The following is a 23496-nucleotide window of genomic DNA, read 5'->3' on the forward strand; positions in this document are numbered from 1 at the left end:
CAAACATTGGCTGTTTCACGTGGCACCGGTTTAGGAATACATGAATAAATGCTGGGAGTCCGTGTGAAGGTTCAGATCCTTCAGAGGGAGCCTTAAAGTCTGACGACAGCAGTGCTGTTGTGAAATTGGTCGCTGGACAGCTGAGATTGAAATATGTAGATACATAAATGCAGCATACTTGGGAAAGAGCGCTTCTTAGCTAGTAGGACACATACTCTCTGTGTTGTCTTGCGTGCTTATGCAGATTAAGAGCTCAGAGGAAATTACAGCATTGAAAACAGAGTTTGTTTTAGGTAGAGACACCAAGACACCGACGACTCTGCCCAAGAGCATCCCCATCTCTGTTCCCGGACCCTCCGGAACCAGCACCCCGTCGACAAGTAGGAAACGGCCTCTTTTTGTGTCTCCTTTTCCCCTTCTATAAAATCAGTTATCGGGAAAGCCACGCCACTAGAGGAGATGTATTATTCTAAAACACCTTTTACCTTCTATCATTCAGTGTTTTGGGACTTCTTGCTGAGCAGTAGGGGTAAGAGATACTCCAGTTAGCTCAACCAAGGAAAGGAAGCTGGACAAATCCGTGCCTCACGAAAGGGGGCGGGGGCGGGGGCGGGGGGAGTTGGCCAGGGGATGGGCGGGTGTAGGGCAGCCAAGGACGAACTGAACAGCTGCGTTTTCCTTCTGCTTTTTACTCCAGGCAAAGAAATCAAGAAATCCAAACTGATCCGAAGCCAGTCTTTTAATAATCAAGCTTTTCATGCGAAATACGGCAACTTAGACAAGTGTGCTAGGTATGGCATGTCAGCTATTCATGTTCTAACCCGATTTGATTTTGCTAGTTACCTATCTTTACTTACGTGAAATATTTACATTGTATAAAACGAGGGTTAATTTTGTTTTTTTTTTTTTTAATAGGCCAATAGATTGTAAGCGTTCTTCTGTAAAGATTTTATATGAAAAAAATTGTAGCCTGCCGGTTTGTATGACAATAGGTATTCTGGCATTCTAGGAGGACTTTCTGCCATGGTGCCGTATAATAGCATCATGGAATCCATATGCTGTTTTATGAGGGAGGCGGTGCTCTGTCATATGCACCACTCGACTTCTACGTGGCTGCGGACGTGTCCCATTTGCCAAGTAGAGGTGGACGTCCATTTGCCGTTGATACTGTTTCCTTCTGTAAAGAAGCACTAGTGTGTTTTTGTGGCAAAGTAATCACAACAATTCTTCTGACGATAGATGAGTGTCTAGCTTCCCCTTTGGCCCCACGCACTGAATGATCAACAGTCAAGACGAGGAGAGAGTCAGCATAGATTCCGTGACCCTGACTTTTTATAAATGTTGTACACATACAGTATGTAAGAGCTGCGTATCCATCAATGAAAGTAACTTTAAGTCAACGTAAATGTCTTTGAAAGCATCTGTCAAGAAAGATAACGTGGCATGGGAAAGACACGTCTTTCTTTTGTGAGAGATAGCTTACTCTAGCTTTTCAGCTGCGTTTTTGGACGTTCTCAATAGATCTATCTGGACTTCCTAATCAATAGAGTGATCTTGAGATGGACAAAGAGATTACAACTGAAGAGAAATTATTTCCAGGAGAATTGTATCCGTATTATCTGTCGTAGTTGAGCATCAAAAGAAAAACTGATTCTGCTGTAGCAAGTTTCAGGAGATGCTTTTAAGGTAAAGAAAGAATAGGTGTTGTGAGGCATGGTAAGCAATAAATTGAGAAGTAAAAGTAGCAACTGTGCTTCCACCAGAGGTAGAGGAAAGCGTTAAAAGAGATTTAGAAAGACCAAGTGCCTAATGACTAGGGTGACAGAAGCCATGTTCTTGTATTTTAAACCAGTTCACATTCTTTTCTAGCAAAAGTTCTACAGTAGGATATACACCTTCCGTCTCAGGGTTAGGAAAGACTTCTGTGGTTTCACTAACTGGTAAGTAGAAATCTGAGCTCTTTAAAAAAATAATTGCTAAATTTAATGAACTACTGTTTTCTTTACATGACCTCTTTATTTCTGGAGACAGTGTTCCCCCTAAACTTGTATCTTTATCAAAGGCCTAAAAGGTTAAACTTTTCCCTAGTAGCTGAGAAAATTCTTGACTATGCCATTTTGTTTTCACCGTCAAGACTCAGAGTTCAATACTTTATTTTTTTTTAATTTTTTTTTTAAATGTTTGTTTATTTTTGAGACAGAGCATGAACAGGGGAGGGGCAGAGAGAGAGGGAGACACAGAATCCAAACCAGGCTCCAGGCTCCATGCTGTCAGCACAGAGCCCCACGCTGGGCTCAAACCCCTAGATGGAGAGATCATGGCCTGAGCCAAAGTCAGATGCTTAACTGACTGAACCACCCAGGCGCCCCAGAGTTCAATACTTTTGAAAGAAAGAAAGGGCAATAATCGAGTAGGTTCTTCTGTAGTCTGAGGCCCTCCTGAGGCACAGATTAAAAGTTTTGCCGTGATTTTTAAAGAAGCTAAAAAGAGTAGGGCTTCATGGTGGATCATATGTAGCCAAACATTTACGATATTACCTATTTGAATATTTATACCAGGGGTCAGCAAACTTTTTTTTTTTTTTAACTTTTTATTTATTTTTGAGACAGAGAGAGACAGAGCATGAACGGGGGAGGGGCAGAGAGAGAGGGAGACACAGAATCGGAAGCAGGCTCCAGGCTCTGAGCCATCAGCCCAGAGCCCAACGCGGGGCTCGAACTCACGGACCGCGAGATCGTGACCTGAGCTGAAGTCGGACGCTTAATCGACTGAGCCACCCAGGCGCCCCTGAGCAAACTTTTTCTGTAAAGGACCAGATAGTAAATATTCTAGGCTTTCTTGGCCAAGTTGGTTTCTGTCACAATTACTCAACTCTACTGTTGAGTAGAAGCAGCCATAAACAGTACATAATGGATAGGTATGGTTGTGTTCCAATAAAGTTTTATTTACAAAAACAGGCAGCGGGCAAGATTTGGCTTACAGACTTGTAGTTTGCTTACCTCTGTCTTATATAATAGAACACAATGATACCATGGATAAGGGAAAATATATTGCTAAAAATTGCTAATGACTGTATAGTTATAACTTTTTGCCTTAGAAATACTGGCTGAGGGGCGCCTGGGTGGCGCAGTCGGTTAAGCGTCCGACTTCAGCCAGGTCACGATCTCACGATCCGTGAGTTCGAGCCCCGCGTCAGGCTCTGGGCTGATGGCTCGGAGCCTGGAGCCTGCTTCTGGTTCTGTGTCTCCCTCTCTCTCTGCCCCTCCCCCGTTCATGCTCTGTCTCTCTCTGTCCCAAAAATAAATAAAAAACGTTGAAAAAAAAAAATTAAAAAAAAAAAAAAAAAAAAGAAATACTGGCTGAAAGTTATTGAGCTATGGTAATTTTTTAGTGTGAGGAATAGCAAATCGACTCAAGAGGTCAGAAACTTTTAAAAGTTGGGTCACATGTCCTTTTCAGGTTGTGTTTTGAGTATTCTGTCTTCCTCTTACTATTTTTTTTTTATTCTCATGAAGAATGTACACCCACTGGCTGTAAACAGTATGTTTTCATTTGCCAGAAGAGAAAATAGTCCCAATGTTAAAGCACTGATATTCATATACCGTATATATAGTAGACTATGAGTAGCATAAGAAACCTGAAAGAATTTGATAACAGAAACTTGTTGAACTAAAATTACCAATGCTTCTTGAAGTGAGGGCCATAAATAATAAAACTACTCATTACTTTTATCTTTGCAAGTCAGCGATTTCTTTAGGAGATACTAAGGGAACATTAAGGGTTTGTGAGCTTTTATTATATATATATTATAGATCTATAATATATATATATATAGAAGTGGTTCTTCAAACTTGCATGGATCCCATCTAGCCTCTTGGAGATGACTTCAGATGAGCATATTTAAATTTTTTTTAATGTTTACTTATTTTGAGAGAGAGAGAGAGAGAGAGAGAGAGAGAGAGAGGGAGGGAGAGAGAGAGACTGAATATGAACAGGAGAGGGGCAGAGAGGGAGGGAGACACAGAATCTGAAGCAGCCTCCAGGCTCTGAGCTGTCAGCACAGAGCCCATGCGCGGTTCGAACTCCCGAACCATGAGATCATGACCTGAGCTGAAGTCAGACACTCAACCGACCGAGCCACCCAGGATCCCATCCAGCATACAACATGACGTAAATTCACTTGTCAGCTCACCTTAGGCTTTCCTTAGCTGTGACGGTTTCTTAGCCTTTCCTTGTTTTTGGTGACATTCCCAGTTTTGAGAGGTACTGGCCAAATATTTTGCAGGACGCCCCTCTATTAGAATTTATCTGATGTTTTTCTTACAATTAGACTAAGGTGGTGGGTTGGAGGAAGGGTGACAGAGGTAAAGTGCCATTTTCATCACATCATACCAAGGTACACACTGTGACATGTTTTACCACATTTTATGTATTTTATCTCACTGTTTCATGACAGATCACTAGAAATGGGATGTTTGCCCGGGGGGGGGGGGATGGGCAAGATGAGGGCAGGGGCGTGGGAGGTGCAGGCTTTGGGGGGTGGGTGAGCAAGGCACAGAGTCAGAAGCATCATCAGCGGCCTTGTAGTAGTGTAGCACGGTGACAGATGGCAGTTACACTTGCAGGGATACAGCACAGCTCATAGAGGAACCACCGTGTTGTACCCGGAAGCTAATTGTGTGTCCACTGTACATTAAAAAAAAAAAAAAAAAAAAGTTTTACGGATAGAATTCTGTGCATTCCTTAAAATGTTTAAGAAAAAAAACCCACTTGATTACATAGAAAAATAGTTAAAGACTTACGAAATCACAAAGTATGGTATAAAGTAGAAGGCACAGGAGGTCCTTATTTGCGTAAGTTATATGCATGGGCGTGCACGTACGTAGCCTGCTTAGGGAAAAGAGACTGAAGCAAATTATATTAGGACGGTTAAAGACTATTGCTTCAGTTGCTAGAATTATGGTATTATAGATAAGTTTTATTTTCATACTGTTTTTGTGTTCTCCACTTTTCAAAATGCTTATAGGTTCTTGTAACGAAAAAATTAACGTGTTATTGCTAATGCTGTAAATCATTTCTTGACGCCAGATGATATGTTACTGTTTATTCATTTTTTAAAAATTTTGTAGACCGAGGACCCAGACAAATACATTAAACCAAGAAAATACTGATTTAAAAAAAATGTTTTTAAAGTTCTGAAGTGTAGGGGCACCTGGGTGGCTCAGTCGGTTAGGCGTCCGACTTCGGCTCAGGTCATGATCTCACGGTTTGTGGGTTCAAGCCCTGCGTCGGGCTCTGTGCTGACAGCTCAGAGCCTGGAGCCTGCTTCGGATTCTGTGTCTCCCTCTCTCTGTGCCCCTCCCCTGCTCGTGCTCTGTCTCTGTCTCTCAAAAATAAATAAAAAGTGTTAAAAAAATTAAAAAAAAAGAACTTTAAAGTTATGAATTTTTTTAAAAAAAGCAATGAGGGGTGAGAAATACAAGGAGATAACCACTGCACAGACAGTAAAATGTCTAAAATTAGAAAGACTCACAATATCAAGTGTGTGTGAGGATGTAAAGCAACTCTCCAGAACGCTTATTCGTTGCTGGTGGAAATGCAGAATGGCACAACCACTTTGGGCAACTGTTTGGCGGTTTCTTATGCAGTTAAATATGTACTTGGTATGTGACCCAGCAGTTCCAGTCCTAGTCTTTTACTTGGCAAGAAATCAAAACGTATATCCATACACAGACTTGTACACACTTGTTCATAGCAGCTTTCTTTGTAATAGTCAAAACTGGAAAAAAATCCAAAAATCTATCAGCAGGAGAATGTATAAGCCAATTTTGATATATCCATACAATGGCGTATCTGTCACCGATAAAAAGGAATGAACTCTTGATACACGCAAAAACCAGGATGAATCTCAAACGAATTGTGCCGAGTGAAAGAAGGCAGAAATACTGTATGATTCTATTTACGTAAAATTTCTAGAAAATGCAAACTAACCTTTAGTGACAGGAGGCCGATTGCCTGCGGTGTGAGGCGGGGCGACCAGAGTGCGGTAGGTAGGGATCAAGAGGGTTCCCTCTTGATGGTGGCGATGCCTTCATGGCTGTGTACGTATGTCAGACCTTAATCTGTGTGGTTTATTGCCCGTAAACTATATCTTGATAAAATTGATTTTTTTTTTTTAACGTTTATTTATTTTTGAGACAGAGCATGAATGGGGGAGGGTCAGAGAGAGGGAGACACAGAATCTGAAAGAGGCTCCAGGCTCTAAGCTGTCAGCACAGAGCCCGATGCGGGGCTCGAACTCACGGACCGCGAGATCATGACCTGAGCCGAAGTTGGCCGCCTAACCGACTGAGCCACCCAGGCACCCCGATAAAATTGATTTTAAAAGAAAAAATGTCAGCTGTCATTAACCCCAGGTTAGCCTCTTTCTTTGCTTATTCAGTACGTCTGACTGTACTCGAATTCCTTTCAGATGATTCATTCCGCACTCGTAATGCCTGTAGTGCCCCAACCACCTTTTCTCCCAACGCTTCCCTGCCGGGCACCTCCCGTGGGACAGGTAACTCCGTCGATCCAAAGAGCAGTGGGAGCAAAGAGACACCACCACGAAAGGCTACCTTGTAAGTACTCCAGTGCTTGCGAAGCGTACCATTCTAGGCTTTTCTCAGGCACTTCCCTTCCCACTTAAATGCTTTCCAAACAACAGACAATGTCCACAATGAGGAAATGGTATAAATTGAAAGGAGTTATTGTCACGTGTGTCTCTGTCGGCTCAGATACTTTATGTAAGATGACTTATATGTGGCAAAGACACCGTAGCCTTAGGGAATGAGGAAGAAACTTCAAACGGCTCCCATTAATATCCGAGACGCATTTATTTTTCCGTGAAGTGTTTGCATTTAGGGGATTTTTCTCTGAGGAGACACTGGGTGTTAACCACATCCCTTTCGAGCAGCCAGCTTATGTACACAGTATTTAATCACCCAGCGCTTCGAAAGGTGGGTACAGCGAATGCCACTGGAGAAATACTACTGCAGCCCGTGATCCAGGGCTGTGGGTCCCTCAAACTGGAGATTTCTGCAGACTGTACCTGGCCTTCATTGTGGTGGTTAGAAAGGGCCTCTGTTCTTCTCCTTTGTGATTCCTTTCTGTGCGCTGTTTATATCCGTTGTTTGAATTGTGGAAGCTTTTGGTACTTCCAGTTTAAACATTTAGGAGAGTAGACTATAAAAATCTCCATGGTTGGGGCGCCTGGGGGGCTCAGTCAGTTGAGCATCCGACTTTGGCTCAGGTCATGATCTCGCGGTCCGTGGGTTCGAGCCCCGTGTTGGGCTCTGTGCCGACAGCTCGGAGCCTGGAGCCTGTTGCGGATTCTGTGTCTCCCTCTCTCTCTCTGACCCTCCCCCGTTCATGCTCTGTCTCTCTCTGTCTCAAAAATAAATAAATGTTTAAAAAAAATTAAAAAAAAATCTCCATGGTGAGAGATCACATCAAGGTGGAACAGATTCATCCCAGATGCCCAAACGATCGTTAAGGTGTACTCTTTCCTATAGGACACCTGGACCTTCTGAGTAGAATGGACCTTAACCAGGACTCAGGTTTCCTTTTTAAGTGTATCTCACTGAATTCATGAATATTCTCTAACGAAGTTGCTCGAATGCATCTTTTTTGCAGAAACTTCATGCTTTGGTCCCATTTAGGAACTGAACTATATCTTAATTTAGTCTAAATTTTAATTGGCCACTGGTATGTATACAAATATGGATGTATTTAAAATTCATTTAAAACTTAGGAACAAATTTATTGAATGGAGCTCTAGCAAAGAGTAGGACTGTATCATAGAAGAAAGCAATAGCAAATAGAAAAGGTAATACTGATATTAAAGGGTTTGTTTTTGTTTTAAGTTTAGTTTTGTTTATTCTTGAGAAAGAGAGAGCAGGCGGGGGAGGGGCAGAGAGAGAGGGAGACAGAATCCCAAGCAGGCTCTGTGCTGTCAGTGCACCGCCCGTGCGGGGCTCGAACTCGAACCGTGAGATGATGAACTGAGCCAAAACCAAGGGGCAGACACTTAACCGACTGAGCCCCCAGGCGTCCACTAATATTACGGATTAGTAGCACTGATACAAAGGGTACTTTTATTTACGGAGAATGTTCTTTGCCCCAGCAATTACTGCTCAAGCGATTATACTATGGAAATTCCATGTCGAAGTCCTGAGGATAGAGGCAGGACAGGGTAATGGTCTATAGACAGCATGGAGCTGGAGCCTTGTGCCCTGGTTCCAGTGGCAGCTAACTACTGCGTACAGTTCATTTCAGCACTCTGGGCCTCATTGTGCCCATCTGTGAAATGGGAGGGTGGACTCATGCTTCATCACTTCAGGTATTTTCTTCCAGTCCTTGCGCCCTGATCCTTCCTGTCTGTCAGCCTAGTCCCTCTTCCTCTCAAAAGCTTGCCCTAGAATTCTTCTATCGAAGAACATGCTTAATGATCAGAATGTAATTCATTCTCTTCCCAACTTATTTTTCTAAATGCCATAGACATTTTTTAACGTAAAGATGGCTAAAAGCTAGTATTTATGCCAGCTCTCCTTTATTTCAGATTACTGTCTTTATCTGATCTTTCGTTGTTGAGCATGTTTTTACTTTTTATAGACTGAATTTTCTCTTGCTCAATATATATATAATTATATTTGTAGAATTATATAATCAAATTATATAATTGATGGTTAAAAAATAAATGGAGACACACTCTAAAAAATCCCATCATGTGTTTCCTCTTTTCTGAATGTTTTGAAGAAGGAGGAATGTTGGTATTATAGCTGCTTTTTTATTTATTAAAAAAACTTTTTTTAACATCTGTTCATTTTTGAGAGAATACAAGTGGGGGAGAGAGGGAGACACAGAATCCAAAGCTTAGGCTTCAGGGTCCGAGCTGTCAGAGCCTGGAGCAGGGCTTGAACTCACAAACCATGTGATCGTGACCCGAGCCAAAGTCGGCCGCTTAACCGACTGAGCCACCCAGGCGCCCCTTCCGCTGCATTTTTAGCAGGAGGCTGGATATCAAGTCCGTAACTGTATTTTGGTGGACTGTTCTAGTCTGCATTTTGTCACGAGTGCACAGTGCCTCGTGACTGGAACAGGTGATTGGTGTCTACGCTGGGCTTGTTTCTGTGAAGTGTTATCCACAATTCGGTGCCCGTTGCTGCATCTGGATGAAAATACTCCTTTTTCCTTACAATAAGCTTATGAAGTGATCTCAGAAGGTATTAATTATCTCAGTTTTGCTCCTCCAAAAAATTCCATGCGGTACATTCTCCAGCTTTTCAGTGTCCTAGAGATGATACATCTGGTATTTCAGAGTACCAGTGTCTTAAAGGAGGTATCGGGATGCGTTGTATCGTATGTCCTTTAAAGCCTCATAGTTGATATGCTTGGGTCTGTGTTAATTTCCACTGTTGTCCTACCAAAAAAAAAAAAAAAAAAAAAAAGGCAGGAAAAGCTGTATGTTTGGAATTGAATGCTTTGTTAGAATGTGCATGGGATTTGGTAATTAAAGATAGTTCCAAGTAATCTTTAATGTGGAATTTCTTTTTCATTTACACAGAATCCTCATATATTAGATTTATTTAAAGTGAATTACATTTCTTATTTACTTTGTAAGCACTGAACGGATACAGTTTTTCATGTTTTCTCTTTTTCTCTTCACTCTCTCTTTCCCTCCCTTTCTGCCTCTTCCCCTCCCTCCCTTCCTTCTGTCTTGACAAAGAAAATCGAGAAAATCCAATCCTTAAATCATCCGCTTGATGAAGAAGGCAAAAGAAAGACAACTGGAGATAATGTGATTGATGGACAAAAGCTAAAGCAATGGCTGGGGCGTTTTTTTGTTTTTTTGTTTTTGTTTTTTTGGGTTTTTGGTTTTTTTTTGTTTTTTTGTTTTTTTTTTTTTGGTTGATGAATGGAAAAGAGACCCATAATGGCAGCTGATGTTGATAAACTTTCCGTATTTGAAATTAGATTCCCTAGGTGGTATAATATGTATTTCTTGAGTAATAATGTGGTTACAGAATTCCAATGTCATAGTGAAGTGCAACGAAAACCAACTTTAGGTGTCCGCTTTAGGCACTGCTAGAGAGGAGACCAGTCTGCATTCATCTGTGCAGGAAACCAGCTGTTTAATTGTTCTAGAGTTTTAGCATTCAAACGTTCTATGAAAGGCCAAACCAACTGAAATTGCTTTAGCTGATCACTTGAAGGGGCCTTGGGAGTAAGAGAGGCACTGCATTTTCTCACAAATCTCCAGGCCCAATTGAAAAGTCACACTGGAAAGGGTATGAGCAGCTGGCCGCGATTTTATCGGTCCCACGGTGGTGGCGACGGTGTTGTTCCTGGACGTTCTGAGATTTCCATTTGGCATTGAAAATTCTACAGAGATTTCTGAAAACTTTAGGTACAACTACCTTAAAAATAATAGACTAATGATTTCATTTCCTAGAAGAATTTATTTTATAAATACTTTGTTTACACTTTAGATTGTACTTGTCCTTACTGAATTTCAAATGATGAACCTAGTTTGAATCAGCTGTTATTCTAAGCTATCATGCTTAAGCTACGTCAACAGCATTCATTTGGACTGATGCTAATATTCCCATCAAAATTTGCCTGTGGAACATACACAATTCTTAATTTTAAAATGTCAGTTCTTGAGATCTACTGTATGAAGCTATTGTCAGCTTCCCTATTTCAAAATGCAATCAGCATCTAACTCTATTGATATTAGAAAATATTTGTTTTTTAAAATACATTGATGTATGATAAAGATGATCTAATTTGTGAATGCATACGCGCGTGTGGTTACTTTTTATAATGTGAAATGATGAATAATGAATTGACTCAAAATAAAACATAGGTTAATGAGATACCTGTGTTTGTGAGAAAAGTTTTAAGTACTTACCTGCAGTTTTTTTTTTTATTCTACCATTAAGTAGAGTAAGACCGTTCATTTTGAAGGAATGGCTGAGAACCACCCTAGCATCAAGTATAAATTACTCCGGGGGCAGCAACTCAATGTGAGACTTCTCCAAGACGTTTATTTTCCCTTTTCCTTTCATATGGCCTCTTTGGAGCTAGTTTTAGTGATTCTTAATATCTTTCACTTAAGGGCAGTCAGGTAAATGGAATTGTTGAACTCCTCAGTTTGTCAGGAATTAAAAATCGGGTAAAAACCAGGTTTGAGTGACGGGACAGTATCGACTCAGTGAATTCAGTATTCCTTGTGGATCTCATGTAACTGTTTCGACCGTGACCTCTGTTAGCATCTCTAACGTGAACCTGACTACATGACTAGGAGAGCACGTGTGCGGTGTGTGACGTCCAATCACGTTCTTCCTGCACTTGCATTCATACTCGGCATTGACTCTGTTGCTTTAAATAAAATGGAGAATTTCACTTTATTTGTTCAATAATGACTAATAATAATAATAGCAGAGTTAGGGGATTTATTTTCCACCATGCATGCGGGAAAAGAGTAAAGTGTTTTGCCAGAGAAAACTCACTACTGCGTGTAAATGTCAGGAGTGTGCAGAAGTCAGCTGCAGTCTTGGTCCAACTTACTAAACTGTCAGTTAAGACGGTTAATCAACATTACTTTCAGACGTACTCTTTTTTTCCCACAGAACATGATTACTAAAACCACTGACATATCTGCTAAACTTATACTTCCAAGGACAGATATGTAAAAAAAATAAAAAGAAATAAGCGAGTGAAAAAACAAATTGGTGACAGTTACGAATATTCACATATATCTCGATTTACACCAGAAGCAGAATTGATGCTCTTCGTAAAAGTTCTCAGGGTAACAATTCATCAAATAGATCTTTTAAACCAGTTGTGTGACATCTGGAGCTGTAGTGATACAGAGATGGCTGGCCCCCTTGTCTTCTTAATTATAGAAACTTGCATTCTTTTTTAAAAAAAATTTTTTTTAATGTTTATTCTTGAGACAGAGACAGAGTGTGAACAGGGAAGGGGCAGAGAGAGAGGGAGACACAGAATCCGAAGCAGGCTCCAGGCTCTGAGCTGTCAGCACAGAGCCCGACACAGGGCTCGAACCCACAAACTGTGAGATCATGACCTGAGCCGAAGTCGGACGCTTAACCGACTGAGCCACCCGGGCGCCCTTAGAAACTTGCATTCTTTTTTTTTTTTTTAATTTTTTTTTTCAACGTTTTTTATTTATTTTTGGGACAGAGAGAGACAGAGCATGAACGGGGAGGGGCAGAGAGAGAGGGAGACACAGAATCAGAAACAGGCTCCAGGCTCCGAGCCATCAGCCCAGAGCTTGACGCGGGGCTCGAACTCACAGACCGCGAGATCGTGACCTGGCTGAAGTCGGACGCTTAACCGACTGCGCCACCCAGGCGCCCCGAAACTTGCATTCTTAAGGACAGGTTCTAAAATTTCACTAGTTAGCATTACAAGTGAAATAACAGATCCATAGAACTCGGTTTAGCTGGCAGAAATGGAGATTGGGCTGAAAAGGAGTTTACTTATTAGAGAGGACACAGAGAGTTGTTCTTCTTTAACCTCATACACATTTCAAAATCATTTCCATTATTTGACTGCCTGAGTTCAAACATCTTCCTGTGGAAGGATGGATCCGTTTGCCCTGCAGTCGTGGGTGTATGCGAAATACTCAAACTGAAGGAGAACAGACTCTTCAGCTTGAGTAGGAGTTTTGCAGTCAAGATAAAGTGAATTGGATCAATTCAGTAATCTGTTCTCAGTTGTTACAGCGCGTGTGAATGTGGGTGAGTGTGTGTGTATATGTGTCTGTGCGGGAACAGTTTTTAAACCTGACAACTCAAATATAGTGAAGCCTTGTTACAATGTTCAGATTTCCGTCCCCCCCCCCCCCCCCCCCCGGTTGAAACCGTGAAATTTTTTTGTAAGATCTATTGCATTTTTCATTGGTCTGCATTTTTTCACCAGGCATAGATCCTTGGAAAAGCTGAAACCTCTAAGTGTCTTAGGAGTTTCTTAAAGCACATGTGGCAGGATTATTTAAAAAAAAAAAAAGTTTTTATGGAGTAAGGAATAGGGCCATTTTTCTGCTTCGAAGGGTAATGTGTTAGATATAATTATTATGCTGTTACTGTTTTCAACACATATGGGGAGAGGAGGGGGGAGTTTGAGCTGCATGTTATAGGAGTCCTTCGATAATAATGAAGCTTTCAGTAACTGGGTTTGGCCCTATTTATTTCAGAGGCTATTATGTTCTCATGGACTTTCTTTTCTAGGTATCCTCTCTTAAAAGGGAGTCATTTTAACTCCCTTTTATATCTCTTTCCATTATTTTTCTACAAACACACTTGAATGACAGAATACTAGCGCGTCAGTTAAGAATATCAGTTGGAGTTAGCCCTCTATTTTTGCCTCATTCTGGGTCCTAGAATTGCCTGGCCATTTACCAAGTGTCACCCAGTGCTTTTGGAAAAAATGTAGGAATGAAGTAACCTGCAGATTTTAGAACGACGAGAAGTCCGTCTTTAGACTGCTGCTTGATAGTATTACCTTAAGTACAATTCACGTTACTCTGATTTATATTCATAGTCAAGAGGACTAAACAATAAATTAATTTTAGGTATATTTCAACACTGGGTAGCAAACAGATGGAAATCCAATTAGGCATTTAGTCGACACATTGAATATTCCAGATTCGCTAGATCTATCCGTGGTTCTCTGAATTTGCTCCTAAAATATCTTGTCTCTGCAACAGAAAATGACTAAGAAAATGGGGGGGGGGGGAGGGGCGGTATTTAATATTTTCCTTTTAACTTTGTGACAAAGCCCATGCTTATGTTCTGTTTAAGCAAATTGGGTCCCGACGGGGAATGAATGCATGCTGCCTGTTTAGTTGAATATTCAGATCGATGATTTAGGTAGAAAGCAGAAAGAATGAAATGAGCCAGGGGGTTAGGGGTCAACATAGACAGGGCTCTGGCTGCCGTGCCCCACCATGTGGGGTGACCTTGGGCAAGGGCTTTCCATTCTTGGAGATGAGATTTTTTTTTTAATGTTTATTATCTATTTTGCGAGAGAGAGCGTGAGCACGTGAGCAGGGGTGGGAGGCAGGGAGAGGGAGAGAGAGAATTCCATGCAGGTTCTAGAGAATTCCATGCAGGTTCTATGCTGTCAGTGCAGAGCTCCACCCGGGGCTCGAATCCACAAGCTGTGAGATCATGACCTGAGCCCAAACCAAGAGTCGGATGCTTAACCGACTGAGCCACCCAGGCGCCCCTTGGAGATGAGATTTTTGCCACGAAGGCAAAAGTGCCGGGGCTTGTGAATGTCATCATGGCCCATGCCCGTGTCTCTGTTCCGCATTTCTTCCCTACGTGAAATGAAGGTATTGAACTCGATCTGTGTCTCACTGAATGCCTCTGCCAAATGATTGATGCACCATGGAGTAGCCAGGGCCGCGCTGAGGCCAGTGCTGTGGTCAGGACTGACTGCGGCTGTTTTGTTCTCATTTTAGTCACCAAGAAATGATTCTATGACAGATTAAAACGCGGCTCGAGAGGGAAGTAAAGGGAGCGAAGCACATGACTCATGGAAAATGTGTCTTCCTCCCAAAGGCTTCGTCTTGAAATAGTGTTCCGATCTACCATTTTTCAAAGTCCTGATATGTGAGTCACAATGGAAGGTAAAGATATTCTACCAAACCCGTCTTGAGTCCATAACAAAGGCTCTGAGAAACAGGCTTAAAATACCAGATGGACTGTCCAGACATCTCCTTAAAATCAGTGAATTTAATAGTCGGTTTTTTCTGAGGATGGCTCAGACCAGCAGAGGACGAGGGGGACACTCTCTTCTGCCGCCAGGTGCCAATAACCCATGTGGGTTCAGCTACCTCGGGTCCGGCGTCTCCTGGAGCACCGTGTACTCACACGTGTCTGAAATCGTAGGAGAGCTGGGTTCACCACCCTGCCCCGAAATAGAAGCTCTCCAGAGGTTTCCTCATAGATCATGAAATGACGTGGCTGGTCTATTCGGATGATGGGGAGGCATGGAATCAGCAATCGTTTCTAACAGGGTTCCCGTCACTGCCTCAGCTCCTTTTTCATCAACTTCCAATCCCAGCTCTTTGTAAAACCTGGAAAAGGAAATGATGTGGGAGACCATTTGTGTGGCAGTGGAGGGGAAGGAGCTGGTTGAGCCCCTTGACATTTTTTGCTACGGTCCCACCCACGGGGTTTAATGGTACAGGGCTCATCTGTGCCGAGAGGAACGGTCTGAGGTGGTACCAGGGATTGGCCTAGAAGCCCGAAACCATACCAGGACACCCCAGGGACCCCAAAGTGAGGTACATTGTGAGTGTGCACCCAGGGGACTCTGCCCAGCCCGTTCATGCACACATGCATCAAATACACAAATAGTTGGTGAGCATGTACTTTGTGCTGCTGACTCTTGAGCGGCTGATGCCTCCCCTCAAGAAGGTTTTCAAGCTGCCTGGGACCGCGGGATACTTTGACCTTCCTTTTGGCAGGCAAAGCGGGGGCAGGGGCGTGGTTACTCTTCTGTAGAAGCTTCCCAGCACCTGGTGCAGCGCCGAGGCGGTCCCTGGGGTCCCTCCGGTTGCCCGTACTCCCTCTGCCTGTCATGTTTGGGAGGCCCTTTTGTCCAGAAACCTCCTGTGATGGAAATGATGCACGTACGTAACTTCTATAAGGGAAGATAGTGAAGACATCTGTGGTTAACCTAGAGATTCTCTAATTTCTTGGAGTGAAAATTTACTTTCCAGAGTAAACAGGAGGAGAATGTTTAATGGCTTGCGATTTAAACTGTAAAACAGCACACGTCTTCATTTTTAAATGTGTTTACAGCAGAAGTTCTTTGAGGTGCTAGTCTGCAGGGTGGTCGTGTTTATTTGTCTTATTTTCCCTGAGACGGTAATGCCTGATTGCAGGCCATGGTTAGCCTACTGGGTCCTGCTTAAGTGGTTACCTTTTTCTTTAAAAAAAAGTTTATTTTTGAGAGAGACGGGGTGGGGGTGGGGGAGAGAAAGCACAAGTGGGGTGGGGGGAGGAGGCAGAGAGAGAAGGAAAGAGAGAATCCCCAGCAGCTCCCGCGCTGTCAGCACAGAGCCTGACTCGGGTCTCGCTCTCTGGCCGTCACAGGTCTCGATCTCACAGACCGTGAGACCATGACCTGCGCGGAAATCAAGAGTCGGACGCTTAACCTACTGAGCAGCCCAGGTGCCCTTGAAAATCTCCCGCAGAGGGGCGCCTGGGTGGCGCAGTCGGTGAAGCGTCCGACTTCAGCCAGGTCACGATCTCGCGGTCCGTGAGTTCGAGCCCCGCGTCGGGCTCTGGGCTGATGGCTCGGAGCCTGGAGCCTGTTTCCGATTCTGTGTCTCCCTCTCTCTCTGCCCCTCCCCCGTTCATGCTCTGTCTCTCTCTGTCCCAAAAATAAATAAAAAAAAAAAAAAAAGAAAAAAGAAAAAAAAAAGAAAATCTCCCGCAGAATTGGAAGCTGCAGTTGTATGGGAGAGTACGAATCAGACTCCAGACCTGAGAAAGACCGTAGTGGGAGATGGCAGAACGTTTTCCTGGTTGCGATAACAAGCGGGGGTTACTGCTGGCATTAGTGACACCGGCCAGGAATGCTAACCGGTTACCCGCGATGCACGAAACCCCTCTGAACAACAGCCCCCCCTCCAAACCAGGAGGGCTTCCGTGTGGAAGAGGACTAACCCTGCTCGTAGTAGCTTCAGAGTCAGAACTGAGGCCAAAGAGCGTGAGTTACTTAGGGAGGAGTTATGGGGGGGTGGGGGGTATAACAAAAACAATGTTAGCCATTTGTGGATTGAGCTGCTTTTCAAAGAATTCGTGAGTTCTCTGTCATTGGAAGCATCGAAAGAATGAAAACCAGACAGCTATTTTGTAGGGATATTCTAGAGGGCACTTCCCCAAGGGATGGGAAATTGGGCCAGGTGACCTCTGGGGGATTCTTTCATCTTGAAAGTGGTGTCACTCCATGCAATTTTAATGAGTCTGTGACCCAATTTCCATTTCAGGGGGAAATCTTGAGCGTTGGGAGTGTGAAGAGGGAGAAATCCACATAAGAGAAATTAAATTAGTTAAATGTTTTAATAAAGTAGCTCAAAATGACCAAAATATCCAACTTGAATGCTGTTTCAAGTTTTGTGTAATTTTAAATCTAATTTTCTCCTGCAACGTGGCATTTAATCGATGTTAAACAGTCTGCAAAAATATTTGTTGGTTTTGATCACCTTTCATACTTAGGGACTGGGCCCTAATGAAGCATCTTGACTTACCTTGGATACTTTCCAGTTTCTGGAAGCAACGGAGAGGTCACATAGGTCAGCCTGGAGTTGGAAGATTCTTCCAATTACCATCTGCTCAAGCAGTTCATACATCTCCTACTTTTTATTTATTTTTTAATGTTTATTTTTGAGAGAGAAAGAGAGACCAAGCACGAGCAGAGGAGGGGCAGAGAGAGAGGGAGACACAGAATCCGAAGCAGGCTCCAGGCTCCGAGCTGTCAGCACAGAGCCTGACGTGGGACTCGAACCCACGAACCGCGAGATCATGACCTGAGTCGAAGTCGGGTGCTCAACCGACGGAGCACCCCGGGCGCCCCGATGCAGAGAAGTTCGGATCCACACGCTTCGCACTGAACCTATGAACGTGTGCCCAGACCTGTCCCTCCCACGGTCTCTCCATTTCGGGAAACGGCAAATCCAGCCTTCCCGTTGCTAAGGCCCAAAACTTGGCCATCTTCTCTGCCTCCCTCTCGCTGTCCCCCGCCCGCGTCCGCTGCATGGCACACCCCGTCACCTCCAGCTTCCTGCCGGTCCCAGGATCTAACTGCTCCTCGTGCCCCCTGCTCCACCCGCGTGCCCAAGTGTCACAGTGACCTCCTGACCGCTCTTGCTTCCTCCCTCACCGCCACCCACCCCCGCCCCGAGTCTTTTCTCAGTGCAGCGGCTTGCGTGACCCTTGCACACAAGTCACACCGCGTTGGTCCTCTGCTCTGACCCCTCTGGTGGCTTCCCATCTTCCTCAGGAAGGCCATAGACTCTTCCAGGGCCTGTGACGTAGCTCCTGGACGACTGGGCCCCTGGTTCATCCCTGACCTCTCCCGCCGCTGTAGCCCCCCGGCTGCCCTGCGGGTCCTCGAACCCACCAAGCACCCTCCTCCCCCAGAACTTTCACCTCTGCCTGTGACCCTTCTCTCCCCGAAGAGATCCAGGATCACGCTTCATCTTCTGGGGTTTGCTTACGGCTCCCGCCTTCGTGAGCTCTGCCCTGATGGCCCCTGCCCTCCCTCTCCTTCCCTGCGCTATTACAATGTACATATTGCTTGCCTCCCTTCACTAGACTGTGCACCCTGAGGGCTGGCCCGTGCATGCATCACAGCGCCCGGCACGTAGGACGACCTTAAGTAAGTGCCAGGGTCGGAGCGGACAACAGGACGAACGAGCCCTTGGCCTCCGGGAGCCTGCCACCCGAGGGGGACACGGGCCCTGGACCATGGGGTTGTGAGCACTTGTAAGGACGGGAAGGCTGAGCGCCTGTAGGGCGAGGGCAGAGCGGCCCCTGGTTTTCGTGTTTCTGGGCCACGTGTCCACGGGGGCGGCGGGCAGGCGACCTTCAAGGGCGAGGTGGTCACCCGTTTTCCCCCTAAGGCCCACCAGTATGGTGGCGTTTCCTCCCTAGGGCAGATGAGAAAATTCTTACCAAACGTAGAGGCAAATTCGCCCGCCCTGTACGTCATGGACTTGACTGCCTGTACTCGTCCACCTTGGTGAAGAGAGCGTCAAAAGCGGAGGCCATTTCCTTGGGCAGGTGAGAAAAGAGCTCCCTGCAGAAGCCGCCCACCTCCAGAGCAGCCGGCCCGCTCAAGTAGTAGAGGGCCCGGCTTCTCTCCCACTTCCGGCGCCAACTACGGGAGTCCTGGCCTTCCCCGGCTGGCTTGGACCAAGCTCAGGCAGGCGAAATCAGTCCCCCGAAGACCAGCTTTTCCCAGGCCTCTTTTCCCGGCCGGCAAAACACGCGTCCACCCACAGGCCCGACGGCAATCACACACGGAGGCAAGGGAGGGTCTCCCACCGGTCCCTCAAGGTTCCGGACCTGAGCAAGATCCACTCTCACACCAGCTGCTGCCCTAACAACCCACTTCCTTCTACACCTGCTGCCTGGGGCGGACTCCAGCCCTCCAGAGGGCTGGGGGCCTCTCCCCGCCTCTGCCTGCATGGGGGTCTCCCTGACCGCCCCTTGGTCTGGTGCACGGCCCTGCGTCAGCAGAGACCACAGGGGCACCGGGGCGACCTCCCCCGTCCGCCCGCTGCTTGGGATGTTCTGAGCGCGGGGTCCCTTGCTGACAAAGAGCTGCGGAATCGGAGGAGGCCACCGGTACGCTCTCCACACACGTCGTCCTACTGAACAGAATAGAATGTATGCAGGGGGCACCTTCCTCCTCCAGGCGCCAGGGTGCCTCAAGTATACCAAGGGAGGCATCAGCCTAAATAGAACCTGAGAGGTGGGGCACCTGGGTGGCCCGGTGGGTTAAGTGTCTCTGTCTCAGGTCGCGATCTCACAGTTCACGAGTCCGAGCCCCGTGTCGGGCTCTGGGCTGGCAGCTCGGAGCCTGGAGCCTGCCTTGGATTCCGTGTCTCCCTCTCTCTCTGCCCTACCCCGCTCACACTCTGTCTCTCTCTCAAAAGACATTAAAAAAAAAAAGACAAGAATCTGAGAGGTAGGAAATCAACCACTCATCTGTCACTTCTCAGCCCAGAATGTGCCTGGAGTAGCACCCCCACCCCCAGCCCTGGAAGCGGCGGGCTAGCTCCCTGGGCAGCAGGGTCCCGGGGAAGAAAGCCAGGGACTCGAGGGTGGTTTGCACAGTGAGTGTTGTGGGCATGAAATCTCAAGCCTTGAGAGCCTCTTCTTCTGGCCACCGTCCCGCAAAGGAAGGCTCCTGGGTCTGTAACATGACTCTGACCCGCCCCTGCCCTTTTCAGTCTAGCGGGGAGGGCTCAGCACTGCCCGGACACCCACCCCCTCACCGTGGAGCCCACCCAGAGCCAACGAGAACATCTCTCTCCCCCATACCTCACCGGCTGGACCTTTGAAGGCCTTTGATCCACTGGCTCTTACCAGTGAGTGGCCCCATGGTGCCTAAGAAGGCCCTTCATTCAGGGAAGAGACGCAAAAGGCTAAGGTTTGCAGCAGATGTTTGCTATTCCAAAGCACGCCCCCCAGTGGACTATTGCTGATTAACATCCTGCTCGGAGGTGGTGGTGTTTCTGGGAGTACAAAGACACAGAGACAGGCTTCCCACGTTCCCCAGCTCCTTCTCCAACCCAGGGTGTGGCCAGAATCCCCCCACGTGAGCGTCTTCTTCTCCACCTAAGGTGGCCCTCTAGTAGGTTCCAGCTCCTTGTGGGATGGAGCTGCTCCAGGGGCTGAGCACCTCCTGTGAAGGAAGGCGATGGTGGGTCCCACGGAGGCCATCTGGATCCCCATCCCAGGGCTGGGCACCACGTGGGAGGCGGGGGCAGAGATGATGAAGACCTGCCCCGCCGGTCCCCCCCCCCCCCCGCCCCCGCTAAGGTTTTCTGCAGTGTGAGTCAGACTTGGTCCAGTTCCAAATCACAAAACATAAACCTTCCTCTGATTTACGCGGTGGTGGTCTTCACGGAAAATCCGGTGGGAATGAAAGCCGTGGGGGGAAACTGGCGTTTTTATACGAAATCAAACATCCCGGAACTGTGAGCATCATTCACCCGTGGGGACTGGCAGTGGGTGGGACATCTGTCATGTGGGACCTGGGTCACTTCATTGCGAGGGACGGTCCTGCGTGGTCCAGTAGGTCTGGCGTCTCTGACCCTCATGCACTAAATGCCAATGGCACTTCCTCAAATCTTTGTGAAAACCCAAGCGCCCTGACAAGATTCCACAGCATTCCCTTGAGGCGGTATCTGCTCTGTGGAGAAGTACTGCCTGCTGAGGTCAAAGTGAGGGGGGCAGATGGGCTTCTGGGAGCCGGGCTTGACCTTCCCATCTGCCTTGTCTTGCAGCAGCAGAGGAAGGGGCTAAGTCCTGCAGACTGGCGGTCGGGGGTGGGGGGGGTGGGGAGTTCAGCTTCGCCAAATGTCTGAGAGAAACCAGCGGGCTTGGAGCAGGGTGTCCACGGAAGGCTTCGGAAGCGCGGTGGAAGTCCTCGTGTTGTACTTGACCACCCGTGAGGCTCTTACAACGCCTGCCAGGATTTCAGGATGGATCTTTCTTTAGAAGGGAAGGCAGCGGGGTGTACTGGGAAGAGCGTGAGGGCCCCCCTACTATATTCGCTGGGGAGTGCAACTCAGCCACTCCAGGCTTGCTTCCCCCCCCCCCCCCCCCCCCCCGCCACCCGCCGCCCAGTAAAATGGCCTGAATGGCCCTCTGGCCTGTGACTATCTCAGCAGCACCCAGAACCAGCAAGGAGGTGGAAACAGGGAGCTCCGGCCCCCAGGAAGTGCGGCTCGGAAGCTCTGTGTCGCTGGCAAGGACAGGAGTCCTGCGCTGCCCCCAGCAGGCCAAACTCAGTGCCTACCACTCTAGCTTGGCTTCCTTCCCAGCTGTGGACCGCCAAGCTCCCCAACCTCACTCGGCCTCAGTTTTCCGATCTATAAAACGGGCTCCCCGCGGTAAGGATTACACAGGGGGTGCCGATGAAGAGCTCGATGCCTGGTAGGAAATTCTGATACATGCTAGTCCTTGTATGACGACGTTAGAGCCAGAATAAACGTCAAGAGGTCATGCAGCCCCGGGATTTGGACTTTCCAGAGGAGGAAATGCAGCCCGCCCCCCCCCCACCGACCAAGGCCTTTCCTGCCAGCACTGGAGCCAGAGCTGACCTGGTCCCCTGGTGATGAGTAAATTCAGAGGAGACAGTACCACCTTTCCTGAGCTCCCTCAGGCAAGAAGTCACCCCGCAGGGCCAGATCAAGGGGGCTTGTAAAGCAAACTCTTCCTGGCACCCAAGGGGCCAAATGTCTGAAAAACAAGGCAGACCGGTTATTGGCATAACCAGGCTTCAGGAACGCAGTGAGAGGCTGCAGTGAGTGGTTGTGCGTGGATCAGATCACGAGCAGGGCTCGGGGAGGGGGGTGGCACGATGTAGGAAAGGCGTCCCCAATCCTTGCGACGCGCACGCTCACGGGGCAAGGGTCCCACCGCTTATCCACCTGCTTCTTTCCCTCATCCCCATCCGCCTTCTGGTGTCCTGCTTCTGCTCCAGATCGTCTGCCCTGCCTCACCCGGCTGCGCGACGCCTCACAAGATTGCAGAGGGACCCGTTCTGTCCCCAGCCCTGCAAAGCTGATGGCTCAGGCAAGGCCCGCAGCATTGCCCCAAGAAGCCCGGCGCTGCAAGCCGGTGGTCAGCGAGGTGGGAGCCACTTCTGGATAACTAGGAGTTTGGTTAGCACCCGCAGTCACCCCAGCCCGGGAGACTAAGTAACAAGGCTCTCCTTGAGATGGGCCTTTTCTTTGGCGATATCAAAAGAACCTTTGAGTAGGAGAGAAATAACGTTTTCTTATAGGGCACCGAGAAACAGATACTCAGAAAGGTCCGTAACCTCGTTCAAGGGCACAGAGCTCGGGATTTGAACCTCGACCTCCAGCTCCAAAGGCAGTGCTGTGTCTCCCAAGGCAAGGTCTTGCTCGAAGCAAGACCACCTGCTGCGGCAACACACGTCAACTAAGAAAATGGTCCTTCTGCCCGGGAAGGACTCAAGCTACTTACTCCCTGACTGTGTGCAGGCGGTAGGATTTGAACTGGACCCCCAGTGGAGGCGGGACCTAGGGTACAGGCAAGTAGAGGAAGAAAGATCCTTTTCCTCCTGGAGTGCAGTGATCTGGGGGCAGGGAGCACCAGGGAGCCACTGAAGGTTCTAGAGCAGGGGGAGAAGTAAGATCAGAGGTGGGCTTCAGTGATCTGATTCTGGAAGCCCTATTACTTATTTTCTGAGTTGGAAATAATGGATTTTAGGTTATGAATGGAGATAAAAAGAAGTTTTTTGATGAGGGACCAGATCAAGGTTGGAGAGGGGAGAAGGGCAGATGGCTGGGTGGGGTGGAATATGTCCTTGCTGGTCAAGGTCACGGACCGACACCGCCCACGTTTCACCAGCCCCACCCCCACCTGCTCCTGGGCAGCTCCAGTCCCAGGTCTCTCCCCAGGGATGTGTCACGTGAGTCTGTCAACCATCCTCTGTGCTGTGATGTCTGCCCCGTGGCCCCTCTCCCGTTCACCACCCTGTCTGCCTTCGGTGAGGTCTCCCGTTGTTTGGGGTCTCAGGTGTTAGATGCCCCGGCACCCCACAGGTGCTGTGCCACCATGGAAACGGGTGCAGGTGCCCAAGTGCCATCTGTAGGTGCTCCCAGAGCTCCCAGTCCCCGGGTGCCATGCAGAGCCAGGTGTCTGGAGT

The 23496-nt window shown here is 47.1% G+C and overlaps 2 protein-coding genes across 7 annotated transcripts in view; one reads left to right on the top strand and one right to left on the bottom strand.

Annotated features, from left to right (window-relative positions):
* Positions 1–14732, top strand: part of PPP4R4 (protein phosphatase 4 regulatory subunit 4) — a 108117-nt gene extending 93385 nt beyond the window's left edge. For 5 of the 6 annotated variants that reach the window (XM_058740174.1, XM_058740175.1, XM_058740172.1 and 2 more), the window contains 5 exons: positions 294–380; positions 698–791; positions 1870–1940; positions 6473–6620; positions 9767–10916. In XM_058740174.1, coding sequence (XP_058596157.1) covers positions 294–380; positions 698–791; positions 1870–1940; positions 6473–6620; positions 9767–9791 — 425 coding nt within the window. In that variant the 3' untranslated portion in view covers positions 9792–10916. Of the gene's footprint in view, positions 1–293; positions 381–697; positions 792–1869; positions 1941–6472; positions 6621–9766; positions 10917–14533 lie in introns of those variants that run through there. The other variant, XM_058740173.1, reaches the window with a different exon arrangement.
* A 70-nt stretch (positions 14733–14802) lies between these two features.
* Positions 14803–20196, bottom strand: LOC131517996 (protein Z-dependent protease inhibitor-like). The gene is given in 6 exon segments (XM_058740588.1): positions 14803–15059; positions 15061–15138; positions 17324–17452; positions 18554–18736; positions 18825–18991; positions 20181–20196. Coding segments are annotated over 6 exon segments (732 nt in total). The 3' UTR covers positions 14803–14900.
* Between the last annotated feature and the right edge of the window lie 3300 nt (positions 20197–23496).

This window comes from Neofelis nebulosa, chromosome 7 (assembly GCF_028018385.1).
Source record: "Neofelis nebulosa isolate mNeoNeb1 chromosome 7, mNeoNeb1.pri, whole genome shotgun sequence".
NCBI classification, from domain to species: Eukaryota; Metazoa; Chordata; class Mammalia; order Carnivora; family Felidae; genus Neofelis; species Neofelis nebulosa.